Source organism: Poecilia formosa, unplaced genomic scaffold (genome assembly GCF_000485575.1).
Source record: "Poecilia formosa unplaced genomic scaffold, Poecilia_formosa-5.1.2 Scaffold250, whole genome shotgun sequence".
NCBI lineage: Eukaryota > Metazoa > Chordata > Actinopteri > Cyprinodontiformes > Poeciliidae > Poecilia > Poecilia formosa.
The window spans coordinates 270,931-284,758 of NW_006800189.1; the positions used below are offsets into that span (position 1 = coordinate 270,931).

Genomic DNA, 13,828 nt, shown 5'->3' on the forward strand with positions numbered 1-13,828 from the left:
GAATTATTTACTTAAAAGAAGCTCATATTTCTTGCTGAAAAGTTACTTTAAAGTTAGTTTCGTCCTCTTTCAAGGGTACTAGAAACGAGATAAAAAATACTTGGTATGATTTTGTGTTTATATAATTTTGTAGAATACAATAGAGTAATATTTTGAGTCACATTATTTAATTTACAGCAGCTACAAACCTTACACATCACGCTCATAATTCACATTTTTGCTCCAGTAAAAATGTTCTTAATATTCACATTTATCATATTCATCCATCAATACAGAAAATATGGTACTAATTTAAGGTACTGAGTAACTGATCAACTTAAAAAATTTAAAGTATAAATTATTAAATTCCTTTGATTACACTAATTTAATTAATAAAAAAGCAGTAATTGTGGTACATGTTTTGTAGAATACAATATATTCCTATTCTGGAATTTTTTTCCCAGTGAGTATATGCAAGAAATTAAATGGTATATTCTTGCAAATATAACAAAAATGCTCAATTTTGCATGCATTTTCCAGAAGTGCCTCAGTTTTTATCAGAATACCTCTAAAATGAAGCATGTTTTGTAATGTATTTCCTGGCAAAATGTCGTTCTTACTGGTTTGAGCTCCGTCACGTCCCATTCCAGGTACTCTGCTACGTGCATCATCTGGGAGATAATGTGCTCCAGCTCCTGCATCACAGACGGTCATTACAGACACAGAAATACAGTATTTACCCTCCCGTATGGAGACTGATAAACAGCTGGTAATAGCAGGCTGGGAACACGTGCAGAAGAGCTGCACAGCGGGAAACAAAGGCGGCGTGGGAAGAGCTCCTCGCCTGATGGTTTAATTACATAGAGTCTGACATTTGTGTCTGGTGCCACACTGGATTATCAAGACGCTAAGGACATTTTTGAAGTGGAGAGAGAAGAATCATGAGTTCATGTTTTGGTAGAGAAGAATCATGGGTTCATGTTTTGGTAGAGAAGAATCATGGGTTCATGTTTTGGTAGAGAAGAATCATGGGTTCATGTTTTGGTAGAGAAGAATCATGGGTTCATGTTTTGGTGTTAATATGGATCTTACTGGAAAAACTCTCTAATTTTTCCCACTTCCAGCAATGAGTGTTTTTAAAGACTTCTTCCTACTAACTTTACCTACAAACTTACTTTTTTTTTCATGTTAAATTATTTTAACCGCAGCAATAAAGATAGAAAAACAAACTTATTCAGGTATCAAAACAGAGAATGTTTCTAAAAAGCAGATAGTTTCCAGAAACGACTTGATGAGCAGATTTTCAATATTATAATTTATTATGTTAGTCTATAAGACAGCTAACAGGAGGAAACTTCAACTTATGAAACTATTTTGTTGAAGAACTAACACGACTAAATATAGTTAGATCGATAGAAAAATCCTTGTCAGTATATTGGATTCATTAAAATGAATAAAATAAAAATAAAAAATAAAATTCATTCAATAAAATATCTGAACCTTTCAATATATTTATTACCACAATGACCAGTCAGGAGAAAACAGACTGCTAAGTTATCAGCTGCATGAAAATGATTGTTGTATTTCATATATTGTCACCTGCCTAAAAGTGGTCTGTTGTTGTTTTTTTGCCGTCACATTTTGCCAAAAAAATAAAATAAAATTAAGCCATTATTTTAGGAAGGCGACAATATGATATTTTACAGTATAACTACAATATATTTAACACATCTAATATATAACACAGACTTAAATGTTTTTGGATGACAAAAAAATAATTGAAAATGTGACAAAATATACTGTAAAAAAACAAAAAAAAACAACAGATTTGGACATACAGACATGTAAGTAAATTTAACATAATAAAATGTTAAGTTACAGTAAAAATCCCAGGACATTTTCAGTTTTTTCTTACACTTTAGATTGAAATATACTTTGCAGAATATGGACACAATTTTTTGGCCATAATTGTAAATAACTAAATTTCAGATTTTATTAAGAAAAAATTTCTATCTATATGTGTAAGGATTCCATATAATAAAAGCTTTATATAAGTGTAATATATTTTTAATTCATTCATCAAATAATTGGACCATTTTGGAAAAGCAGCATGAAATGTCATCTGTTTTTGCATGAGGGAAAAAGAAAACAGAAACAACTTTCTCCTTAAATGAACCAGATTTGATTTGTTTGTTGTAGCTCAGTGAGGCGTCCTTTCACAGATGCATTTAGACCACATTGCGCCACCTGGAGGGCAGGATCAGGTGTGTTTGTGTGGGTGTTTGCACCTGAGCACAGTTGTGCATGCAGCAGTAACAGGCAGTAAGGACTAAACTGAGGGGGTTGCACAATAATTGACTACAAGCCAATATGTTCTTAGCAAGTGTTTTATTACTTCACTGCATTTTTGCAGCTTCATAATGGCATCTTAGTGATTTTGTTTGCTCTGAACGACCTGTGTTCCTGGTAAGATTCCAGATGTTGGGTCACACTTAATGAGATTTTTACAGGCCTTTCTTTCTCTGTGCACAAATGTTGGATGATCCAAACCAGCTCTTTGTTGAGTGGGGAATAAAAACACACAGATTTATGTGCTCGACTTGAAAGAGAAAAGAGGTAAAAATAATCACCGAGCTATCCAGCGATCCATTTCCATCTGTGTCGTAGAGACGAAACATAACTGTGGAAATGAAAAACACAGCCAAATATTAGTCCTAGATCATTCTCAAACGTTTTCAGCCTGAGGACCACTTTACACATTCAACAAACACTCGCAGACAACCTAACTTGAAATTCCACCGCAATAACATCTTAAACTGAGAAATAAAAATATTAAGTTTCTTAACACAATTCCACTCGGTGCATTTTGAGTTATTTACATATTGTGAAAAGTGTGGTTTTCTAAGCTCCTAATTTAGAAGTACAATTAAAAATTTTATTTGGCAAAAACAAAAATCCTCTCCTGTACCATTTAATATAAAAAATATATTCACCCATTTATTTATATATTGTATTTAATTAATTTAATTTAGTAATCTTCAATTAAATAAAAACAATAGCTGTTGAGGCGTGAGCAGAGCATTATAAGCAAGCAAAATAAATAAATAAATAAACAAACAGTTCCCACTGAGTCCTACCGTAAACGGCTTAGAGCCGTTCAAAAGAATCGAATCGCTCGTAAACGACACATCAAAACTCCCAGGAGGTATAACTTAGCTTCCTCAGATCGTACAAATTGTCCTAGACTTGTTTTCTATTCAGTTTTTCTTTTAAGTGACCCGGTTTTAAGCCACTTATTCATTATTAAACTCGATGCTTTGCTAAGCTAGCTGTAGCGTCGCACTTTGAGCTGACGTCACGACAAATAAACGGTCGTTTACATGCAGTACCTATATGACCACCAGGGGCCGGCCGCGGACCACGAGTGATTTGGGAACCACAGTTTCAGAAAGACTGTTCTAGATCTGTGCTCAACCTCCTCAATCTTTAAAGTGAACATTTACAGACAAACTGTGGAATAAAACATAATTTTACTCTTTGATGTTTTCTAGTGGCTTCAAATAAAAATAAAATTACCTTTGTAAGCTGTTTGCATTTAAATTAAACATCGACAGTAAAGTTATATTCAACGTATGATTGCACCTTCCTGTGTCTCTTAAAAAGGGAGTAAGAAAATCTCACATATTTATTATTTTTGCAAGAAGAAGTAGCGTCTATTCTTTAAATGCTGTGACCTGGGCCTGTTTCTGTTACACAACCAACAAGTCCCTGTTACCATGGTAACAAAACAGCGTGAATAGGCAGATCTGTCAGAGACGTTTATTTTAGAGAAGGTGTTGCTGTTACTCAGGTGCAGGTCCTGTCAGATTGATAAAGATGTGTTTATCTGATGTGTGATGGCTGCAGAAAGACCCAAGGCTGCACATCATGTGAGCCTAAAACCGACAAGCAAGAAAGATGTGTGTGTGTTAACACACTGCCAAGGAACAAAATCAACAGGGATGTTAGAAATGCAATAGTAAGAAACAATTATTCACGTGTAGAAAACATTAAAGTCAAGTGAAAACTTTTCTCTGAGATCAAACTCTTCAAAGAAGCTACCAAAAAACCCCAAAGCTCCATTTCACTCTGCATACGATAGCTATTAGGTAAAATGTTAGGATTACTGATAGCAAAGTTATAAACACACTGAACACCAATGGCTGGTTTGGAAAGGTTGCCTGTTGGTGTCAATGTAAAATCTACATGTTTCTGCTTTGCATTTGCATCAAATATTTATTGCATCAGCAGGACTCTGCGTAACTGGACTGCATGCTCAGGAGACAGCTGCATAACTCAATCAGAAGACTTCCTTTGGACAGATGAAAGTAAACTAGAAAATATTTTTGAATTTACCAACGGTGCCTTATTTGGCAATAATCTTTTGCTCATTACTTTCCCCAAAAAATCTCAGAGTAAGATTACCATGTAGTGAAAGACTGTGTTCTGTTTTACATAATAATTATCTTAAGACTGAAAGGACACTTCACAATCCAACAGGACAAGCGGATACATAAAAACATATATAACATAAACTATGTAAATCAGCTTAGCAGTCATCAGCAAGCCAGCAGAGGGAGTCCTCCTCCAATGAAGTAACAAGACTATAACCTCAGGTTCAATGAGATATCGCTTGGTGTTAGTGTTCAGAAATAGTCATGAAGGAAGAGTGAATTAAATTATTTAGTAATCTCTATGCTTAACGATAGTCATTCCTCTCAATTATTCAACATGCGACTGAGAATTACAGTGAAACATCACTGAATAAAGACTCACTTCATCCCAATTAAGAAGTGTGAATTCTGTATAAATAACCTGCAGCATAAATTTATCTCAGGTAGATTTTATTAAATGGATGTAGAACCTTATTTTTTCCTGTCTTTTATCAGATGTTTATAGTTCTGAGTCTGAAACAGCTGTCTGGTTTTGGCTCACAAGGTTTGTTCTTCAGAAACAGGACCGGTTTTGTGGACACAAGGATAGATCATTGACAGATTTTTTCATTTTTGGTTGTCATTGCCGGAGTTGTTTTAATGCAGATGATCTAATCTTACTGTTTTTACTTCGTTTTTCATTGTGTTTGTACACTTCTTCAGATTTTGCTCTGTCTACTAAATGACAAAAATGTGTTTGCTTGACCTTGTTTACAGAAGGAAAAGTTGAAGTGGTCTGTTTGGGTGGTCATGTGTTGAAATAGAAAAACCACATTCCAAAGTAAGTGCTTTTCTGACGAAAACATGACTCTAGCTTAGAAGGACTGCCATTTTGTAAAACAAATCGTTATAGTTCTCATAGGAAAATCAATGTTACAAGATCAGAACCTACTAACGAATCAACAAAACCAGTATAAAACACTTTAATCAGTGTGTTTTTAGCAGCAGTTCAATAACACAATTAGCTAATGAGATTAGATTTAAATGTTTTTTGTTTAGCACAACCATGTTGTGTCTGAAAAGAATCTATTTCTTCAAATCACAAACTATTTTAGATCATCTGTAATCATTGCAGCATAATTCAGTCCAGCTTTAACTTCAATCAGGACCTGATTTAAAGTGGGAATCATTCAGTTCAGTTTGAATCAATTCATACATTTAACATTTAAAATAGAAGCACCCATTTTCTACCAAAATGTTGCAACACGTTTAAAGTGGTCAGGGCTTCTTTACTGCTAATTTAGCCAAACAAAAGTCATGCTAACAGGAGTAGCACTTGTAGTTAGCATGCTTTGTTAACTACAAAACCCCCTAACTAATACCTCCTAGTATTAGGTGATACCTACAGAGTATTAAGTAGCCTAAAATTCCCCCACAAATTAACTTGACAAAAACAGGGAGCATCTCTTAGCAACCACAGCTACAGGGGCAGCCCTAAAATAGAGTTTAAATCAGTCAAAATGCTTCCCTGTGAACCACTACAGCTTGAACATGTAACCTTATTTGTCACTGGTTCATGCAATGTACCTTTGCCTCTGACTTCATGATGATAACAGAATCAGACATAGGATGATACTAACACTCTAGTTTGTCCTCAGGGCGCCCGCCTTCCAGCAGCGAGAGGTAAAACACAATATCCTTCAGCTGCACCGTATCCAGAGGACCGGGCGGGGCAGGGGTCTTCAGAGGAGTCGAGTTGCTTTTGATGAGCTTAAGGCCTGCAGGGGGACACAAACGAAAGGTCAAAACATCCTCCACAATGCCTCTGCTACCCCAAATACCTGCTGGTGAGGGTGCCTATCGTCACAGAACTGATCCATGGATAGAAACAGGCTAATGTTATTCCTACCTTATTGTTTCTAATGAGATAGGAGTAAAAAATGAGGAAATTATGTAAAAAAAAAATAAAATAAATAAAATTCTTAAACTTTCTCAGAACCTGGAAGTTACATTATGCACTGCACAAACACAAAGTCTTACCAAGTAATTTTGGTCTACATTCTAGTGTAAATATCATATTACACTTGAAAAAAGACAAACTAACTCAGTGGTTCCCAAACTTCTTCTCCTGGGCGCCCCCAGTGGTTTCCAAACTATTTCTGGGCCCCCCTACGGCTTACAAATAGCTGTCTGGTTGAACGATGTGTGTGAGCAAAGGGGTGGGGGCGGATACTTAGAGACTCCCTGTTATACTCAGCCCTGGGTCCAGACTAACAGAGGGAGGGAATCAACTTCGTAGCTGAATGTAGACAACAACACCAGTAGCCTACAAGCTCCTTGGTAACAAGCTTAAGGTGCTGTATTGATATTAGCTAGCTAGTCATCTTTTAACTAACTTTACCTGCATCCAACAGCTTTACTCAACTCAGTCTGTTAGTTTGAGGGAAAAACTGTGAAAAAAATTCTTTGCAAAGAAAGAACCTTCTACGTTCGTTGAAGGTTCAAGAACAGTTCTGAGAAAGTTTTTGAGATTATTCTCCAAATATCTGCAAAGCGCTCCCTATATTTTGAGAAAGTACAAGCTACATTATGTAGTTTTACAAAAACATTTCTCATTCATGGGAAAAATTACCACAAAAGAACAAATAAACCTAAATCGTTAGAGGCAGAAATTTTTTTTTTTTCCAATAAGGATTTGACAAAGAATTGGGATCATTATCAATACTAGAGAAAGTTTTTTAATGCAAAAGCTGAAGGGATTTTAGGTCATAACAGATGTTTGCATTTCACAGAGTCCAAGGTGAGAGAAGTTGGACAGTTAAAGAGGAGGAATAGCAGTTGTTGATGATTTTTGTAGAAATCCAAATGAAAGTGCCAAAATGTTCAAAATGTACATTTTGCATAATATGTCCTGTTAAAGGCAAAAAAAATCCTCAAAAGTGCAAACAAATAATTTTTTGTTAATTTTTTTTAAAGTCAAAGTTCATTTATTAGAACACTTCAGCAACAAGGCAGTTCAAAGTGAAACAAGCAATAAACATCACAGTATGGCAATTATCAATCTAATGTACATCAAATATGCTGATCAATGTTCCACTTCCCACAAGTCAAAGAAAAACATTTTACTGTTGCTTTTGAATAGGCAAGGCAGCTACTGGATTTAACAATGTTGCTAAATATCTCAAGAGCACAACTGCTTGGTAACACTTGAGCACCGTAGCAAAGATGTTACCCAAAAATATAACAGTCAATATGTTAATAAATGAAATGCATAATAAATTAAACTTAAAGCAATGTATGTAATAAACTAATGAAGAAAATGGCAATAAAAATCTCTGGCTTTGGAAATACTAAAAAGTCAGAGTATGAAAACAATGTGTAGAAGACAATGAGTACCAGTAACAAAAACCCAACATGATTTGCTTCCTCCTAAGATTTCTTGGTTTTTTGCTTCCCCCCCCCCACAATTAAATGTTTTTAGATCATCAAACCAATGTTCGGACACATATAGCTTGAGTTAATGCAAAGAGCAGATTTCAAACAAATATTTCATACATTAAGGGTTAAAGCTATCCAAACAAATATGGCTCTTTGTAAAGAAGAATATTGCCATCTTGTTTTCACCCAGATCAACCTGCCACCACCCTGTTTGATTATTGGTATGATAATTGACCGTTTTATAAAATTCTCTCTTAGTTTTATGCCAGTCTGTGACGGTCCCTCCATCGCACCATGCTGACACACAAATCATTATTTGTTCCTTCTCCAAATAATGAGAAGGAACAATCTGTCCTCAAACTGTCCAAGCGCAATTTGAGGACAAATTGCGCTTGGACAGTTTCCCCTCAAATAGTTGGACAAATAAAATCATGGATTCCTTATTCAATGTGTGTCAGTTGGACTTTGTGCTGACTGGCGCCTTTTAGTGGGGAAATCTGTGACTGAATACAGTGTGCACATTTATCTTGAAAGCTAACTGCATTATTTGTGTTTATTTTATGGGTTCTTCTATGTATGTTTTGTTTTTGTGGTGTTCACTTTGTTTTTCTAGATATATGGTACTGAAAGCAGTCATTCTTTGCATTGTTTTTATTAATTACTGACATTAGATCCAGTAGTCGTCCCTGGTCTTTAACATCTAGTCTTTAGTACCCTAATTATTGCTACAATTACAATTGAGATGTCACTTCTGTTTTACTCATCATAAAAATTTGCAGCTAATTCAGCCACTACAACCAGTGTGAGATGGTTATGACACTACAAAACAACCGGTACCTGCTGTAATGAGTTATGGTTCCATTTCGGTGTCTTTGGCATTATTACACAACAATGATTTAGCGTAAATGCTAAAAACAAACAGAGCCCCTGCCAAGGGAATTGGCAGACTCTACGATTTACATTTCATGCCACCTGGCTGGTTGCTGCAGCAGAATTATAACATCTGATTACAAATATACGAGTATCTACGTAACACCAACATCTGCTGGGTTTACAACTGACTGTTTGCCTTGGGAGAGAGACGGAGGTTTCTTTCCACACTTACCAGAGACTCTGGGCTTGTCAGCAGATGAGGGACTGGGTTTGGGTCCCTTGTTGCTAAACGACATGAAGAGATGTTGACAGAACTCCTCAGGGAGTTCACTCTCCAGGAACGTCTGCATGAAGACCTTGAAACCTTCGAAGTCAATATCCTAAAGCCGAGACAGAAACAGGTGAATGGTCAGGATCCTCCCACAATCAAGTCTCAATCAATCAGTCAAGTTTATCTGTTCAGCACATTTCAGTAACAAGGAAGTTCAAGGTGCTTTTCGTCATAAAAATACAAAACTTAACAACTGAAGCATTGTATTTTTCCAAGTGCTCATTCCAATCAAAACGTTGACTAATGTTTCATTTATTATAATTCAAAAGAAACTCTAAACAGCTGCGTTTTTAGTCTAGATTTAAAGGAACTCAGTGTTTCTGCTATTTTGCAGTTTTCTGGAAGTTTGTTCCAGATTTATAGTGCATAGAAGCTGATTGCTTCTGGTTCCACAGAGTGATGAACCTCCTTAGTATTCCCCATTGTAGAGCCAGTGGGGATTGGTCTGACTTGGTGCTGATTGTTCACATTCCTTAAATGATTCAGATCTGAATATCTGATATTTGTTTGTTTATATGGATCGCCAAGCCATTTCCGTAACAATGGCTACTCTTCCTGGTGTCCCGAGTCGTACAAAAGCATTTATTACATAAACAATTACACACACTTAACATAATATTAAAAACATAGCATATCAATTCATAAATGTACAATTATAATTAACAATTCCAACTAAGCTAAAATAAGAAAAGTTTGGTTTGATTTAACTTCAGACAGTGAGAAAAACCGCGTTTTGCAAAAATCTGGTTTCAATTCTACATATAAATTGAATAAAATATAAAATTGTTACCTGACTGAGGATTTCCTGCTTCTTTAACCGGAAGCATGAGGAAGAGATAAGTCAAGTTTAAATTATATTTGTATAATACATTTGTATACAGCAACCATTCACATAAACATACAGAAAGACACTTTCATTGTTTTAACTGGAGTCAAACCTGAGACACATCAGAGTTTTGACTTCATACCATCTTCGGTTTAATTGCTGTCGCTTCAGTGTTTGTTTAAAATCACTCACTTAAATAACTTACCCATGTTAGGATTTTTTTTCAGCACGTGGAGAAGAAACTACACTATAAAGGATAGGTTATGTAATGCAGTGTGAAGTCAACACACACCTCCTCTGGGTTGTATTTAGCCAACACTCCGTCTCCATGGAACTCCTGCAACACATCCTTCAGCTTCTTGGTGGAGTCTGAGGGAGAAATGTTTACAACATGTCACCATTTTCAGCTTCATTTATAGCCAAACTTACATCTGTTTTCACACTCCGCATTAAGGGCTTTTAAACAGCTTTGTGTTGAGGACTTTTAGCAGATTATTTGAATTACTCCAGAAAATCTGCATTTCAGGCAGCCATTGCTGCAGATGTTTTGGTCTTTACTGAGAACTTGTGAGGAATAAAGAGAAGTTATAAGCTACATAGTGGCATAAAAAGAGGTCATATATATGGATTAACAGGGCTCCATGTTGTAACATAAGTTTTTATTAATCTGATGCTACGATAGAAGAAATGCCTCTTAAAGATTCATGTTGTTATAATTACAATAGCTAAGATTTCTAACTCTGCTGCCTCTTTTTTGTCTGCTGCACTAATTGTTCTGAATCTTTTCTTTAATCCAAATCCATTTCACCAACAGTGAAAAGAAATGAATGCCTCACGGTGGACTGTGTGTCATTATTACTGACCATCTTTATTAATGCACCATCGACGAAAAAAACATCTAAGAGCAGAGTGATAATAAATCCACTAATTACTGGTCTGCCACATTCTCCAGGCACAACTAAATAGTAATTTACAATTAAGTCATGGTCAGGATTTAGGTTCATAAACACAAGCTATGTTCTTCAACTATAAAAGCAACCTAAATCCGTCTCTATTGAATAGCATATTGTGAATGTTCACATAAGCAATTATACTGCTGAAAGGGTAACTCTAATTGTTGTCAGACCTGGTGAGGCACACAGCTATTAAAATGTTATGAAAGTGTGCACAGCTCGCTTTAATGAGGGGAAAGGGAGATGCAGAGGAGAGGAGATGGAGGATGAAATGCCTATTGTTACCAAACAGGAGGTTTTATAACCAGGAGCTGCAGAGTGCATGCAGCGCAGCCAGGAGCTTCTGGAAACATGATTATCTGAAATCTGTCAGCTGTGCATCTTTGCTCCACATGCACATCCACACAGATTAGTTCTCCTCTAACTATAGTTGCTATTTTAACTTGTACTTCTTCATTACAATTACATACAATATATTTGCACTTAAGCTGCAGAATGTAACTTTTATCACAATATTTGTTTAAATTGTCATGTCAACATGTTATGAGGCAGATTATCTGGGGAAAAAAAAGAGAGAAAAAAAAATCAAACTCCTCTTCTCACAGTGCTAATTAGAAACAACCAATCAGAGCCAGGAGGAGGGTCTTAGAGCTGTCAATCACCCTCTGAGCGGTGCTGCTCATCATCTCTTCCCCCTGCCCTCATTGCTCTCTGTTAGCAACTAATACACTGCAAAAACGCAAAATCTTACCACGTAATTTTGGTCTAGTTTCTAATGCAAATATCTCAGTACACTTGAAATACAACAAACTAACTTAAAAGTATCTTTTCAGCAAGATATTGAGGCTTGTTTTAACTAAATAATTCCTTAATATTGATGAAAAAGAACTTGTTCCATTGGCAGATAAATTAACCTATAAAATGGGAAAAATGTCTTGTTATAAGTTAAATAATCTGCCAATTATTTACTTCAAACAAGCCTATATATCTTGCTAAAAAGTTAATGTTAAGTTGGTTTTGTCTTATTTTAAGTTTGCTAAGATAAACTTAAATTAAGTTTGCTAAGACATTTGCACTAGAAACTAGACCAAAATTAATTAGTAAGATTTTATGTTTTTGACGTAGCCTGTTATGGATGCTAGAGCTAGTTAGCAAGGTCACAAATGATGGCAGATAATCAGATATTCTGTATGTTTTTAGCCATTAGCACGTTGAGCAGCGAATACATCAGTTTGATTGACAGCCCTAAGACGCTCCTCCTGGCTCTGATTGCTTGTTTCTGGTCAAGAGTTCAGGGAGAAAGTGGAGGAAATTGATCTTTTCACAGATTATCTGCTTCATAACATGGTTGCAATTTAACAAATATGTAAAAAAGAAAAAAAAATGTTTTATAAAAGTTACATACTGCACTTTTAATTCAGAGTTAGTAAAACCAAGTGCTAGACCAATTTTTACAAACATGAATAAAAACAACTTGAAACTGGAAATGATTTTATAGTACAAAGTCTGAGTTGAGTTCCCTCGTCTGTTTACTGGTCCAGATTTGTATTCAATTCGAGAGCAAAGTTGTTCTTTTCAACACAAATAGCTACAAGGCATTTATGGTGACAAACATTCGTTATTCAGATTCATTGTGTGTGCTCTGAATAGTAACTAAAGATAATGGGTCAAACATCTGTGAGTTGTATTATGTACCATTGAAAGTGCATTGTAATAATCTGAAATGCAACCCTGAGGCAGCAACAAAAGATTTGTAGTCCAGTGCTGGACATTTACCCAACCTTCTTTCTGTTCAAAGAACATTGTTTTGTCTTTCTACAGAAACGTTTCAGTCAGCGCTACAATTTAAATATTTTAACAGATATTACCCTGAATGTTAAGGCTGTCAGCTAAAATAAATCACTGCACGCTCACGTAATAAAGGATACAGAGCAGATCTTGGACTGAAGCACCAAACTGGATGGCCAATCCAGAACCCCAGTGTGTGTGCAGTGACCGTTTGTCGAAATCTTTTATGGTCTGTAATAAACTATGCCAACACCCCGAAGCATAATATAAACATCCAGAGAAGGAAAACAACATTATGCGCAGCAAATTAATCTACAAATTAACCTGTCCTTTTGGAGCAAGCCATGTCAAAATCTTTACCAAACACTATGTTTTGGTGTTACCAGAGTGATGTTACTGTCAGCTTACAGATAACACTTTTGTTATAGTTACGTCCGTGCTTTGATGCAATCTGAGAAGCTTTGTTTATGCTTGTGGTGCAGCGACCTCTGTAAATGTTTTGTTTTACTATGGAGGATTAGCGAAGCAGAAATCCTGCCAACTTTCCACTAATAAAACACTGATTGAGTTAAGCACCCATCAAACACCTTGCTTCCCTACCGAGATTTCTTTTTCAACTTTAAGCAGTTCCATTTTTGTTCATTTATGACGTTATAAGTCAGCTAGGAAGGTTGCTTTCAAGAAGAAGCTATTCTTAATCTTCTCTAATCTTAACTACTGATCATGTTTCGTGATCAAGAACCTGATATGTCAGACAGTTATGAAAAAAATACAAAGTACAACCTTGGTGTTTCAACATGATTTCATAACTAAAGCAAATCAGCAGACCACACCAGGAGAGCAGTGGTGTGTTTTATCCAAATGCTAAAATGGAAATGCAGAACCAATAACACAATGTTGTATTTCCACTTATCGGTATTTTATAAACGTTGTTATTACTATTTAACTATTTAACTGATAGAAACTAAATTGAACTTTATAAAAAAAAAAAAACGAAGAAAAAATTTTTAGAAAGGGAGATGTGATGTATATTGAAAAAACAATGTAATTATTTGGTGCTGCCAGTAGGTGGCACTGTGATATATTGATATAGAGAGCAGAAAGTGACAAATAAAAAAGAGAAATGTTTGTTCAGAGGCTTCCCGACTCACTAAATGTTAGTCATAAATAGCGTTTCTCTTTACACCGGAGCAGCATTAAAACCCGTACAAAACACGAGATGCTAACC

General features: G+C 35.6%; 1 protein-coding gene across 2 annotated transcripts in view; it reads right to left on the minus strand.

Annotated features, from left to right (window-relative positions):
* dgkb (diacylglycerol kinase, beta) overlaps positions 1–13,828 on the minus strand; it is a 64,878-nt gene that overhangs the window by 47,406 nt on the left and 3,644 nt on the right. The window contains exons 3-8 of one of the 2 annotated variants that reach the window (XM_007569866.2): positions 10,152–10,228; positions 9,824–9,844; positions 8,935–9,082; positions 6,032–6,169; positions 2,610–2,659; positions 600–674 (exon numbers count right to left, since the gene is read on the minus strand). In XM_007569866.2, the coding sequence (XP_007569928.1) occupies positions 600–674; positions 2,610–2,659; positions 6,032–6,169; positions 8,935–9,082; positions 9,824–9,844; positions 10,152–10,228 (509 nt within the window). The remainder of the gene's footprint in view (positions 1–599; positions 675–2,609; positions 2,660–6,031; positions 6,170–8,934; positions 9,083–9,823; positions 9,845–10,151; positions 10,229–13,828) is intronic. The other variant, XM_016680645.1, reaches the window with a different exon arrangement.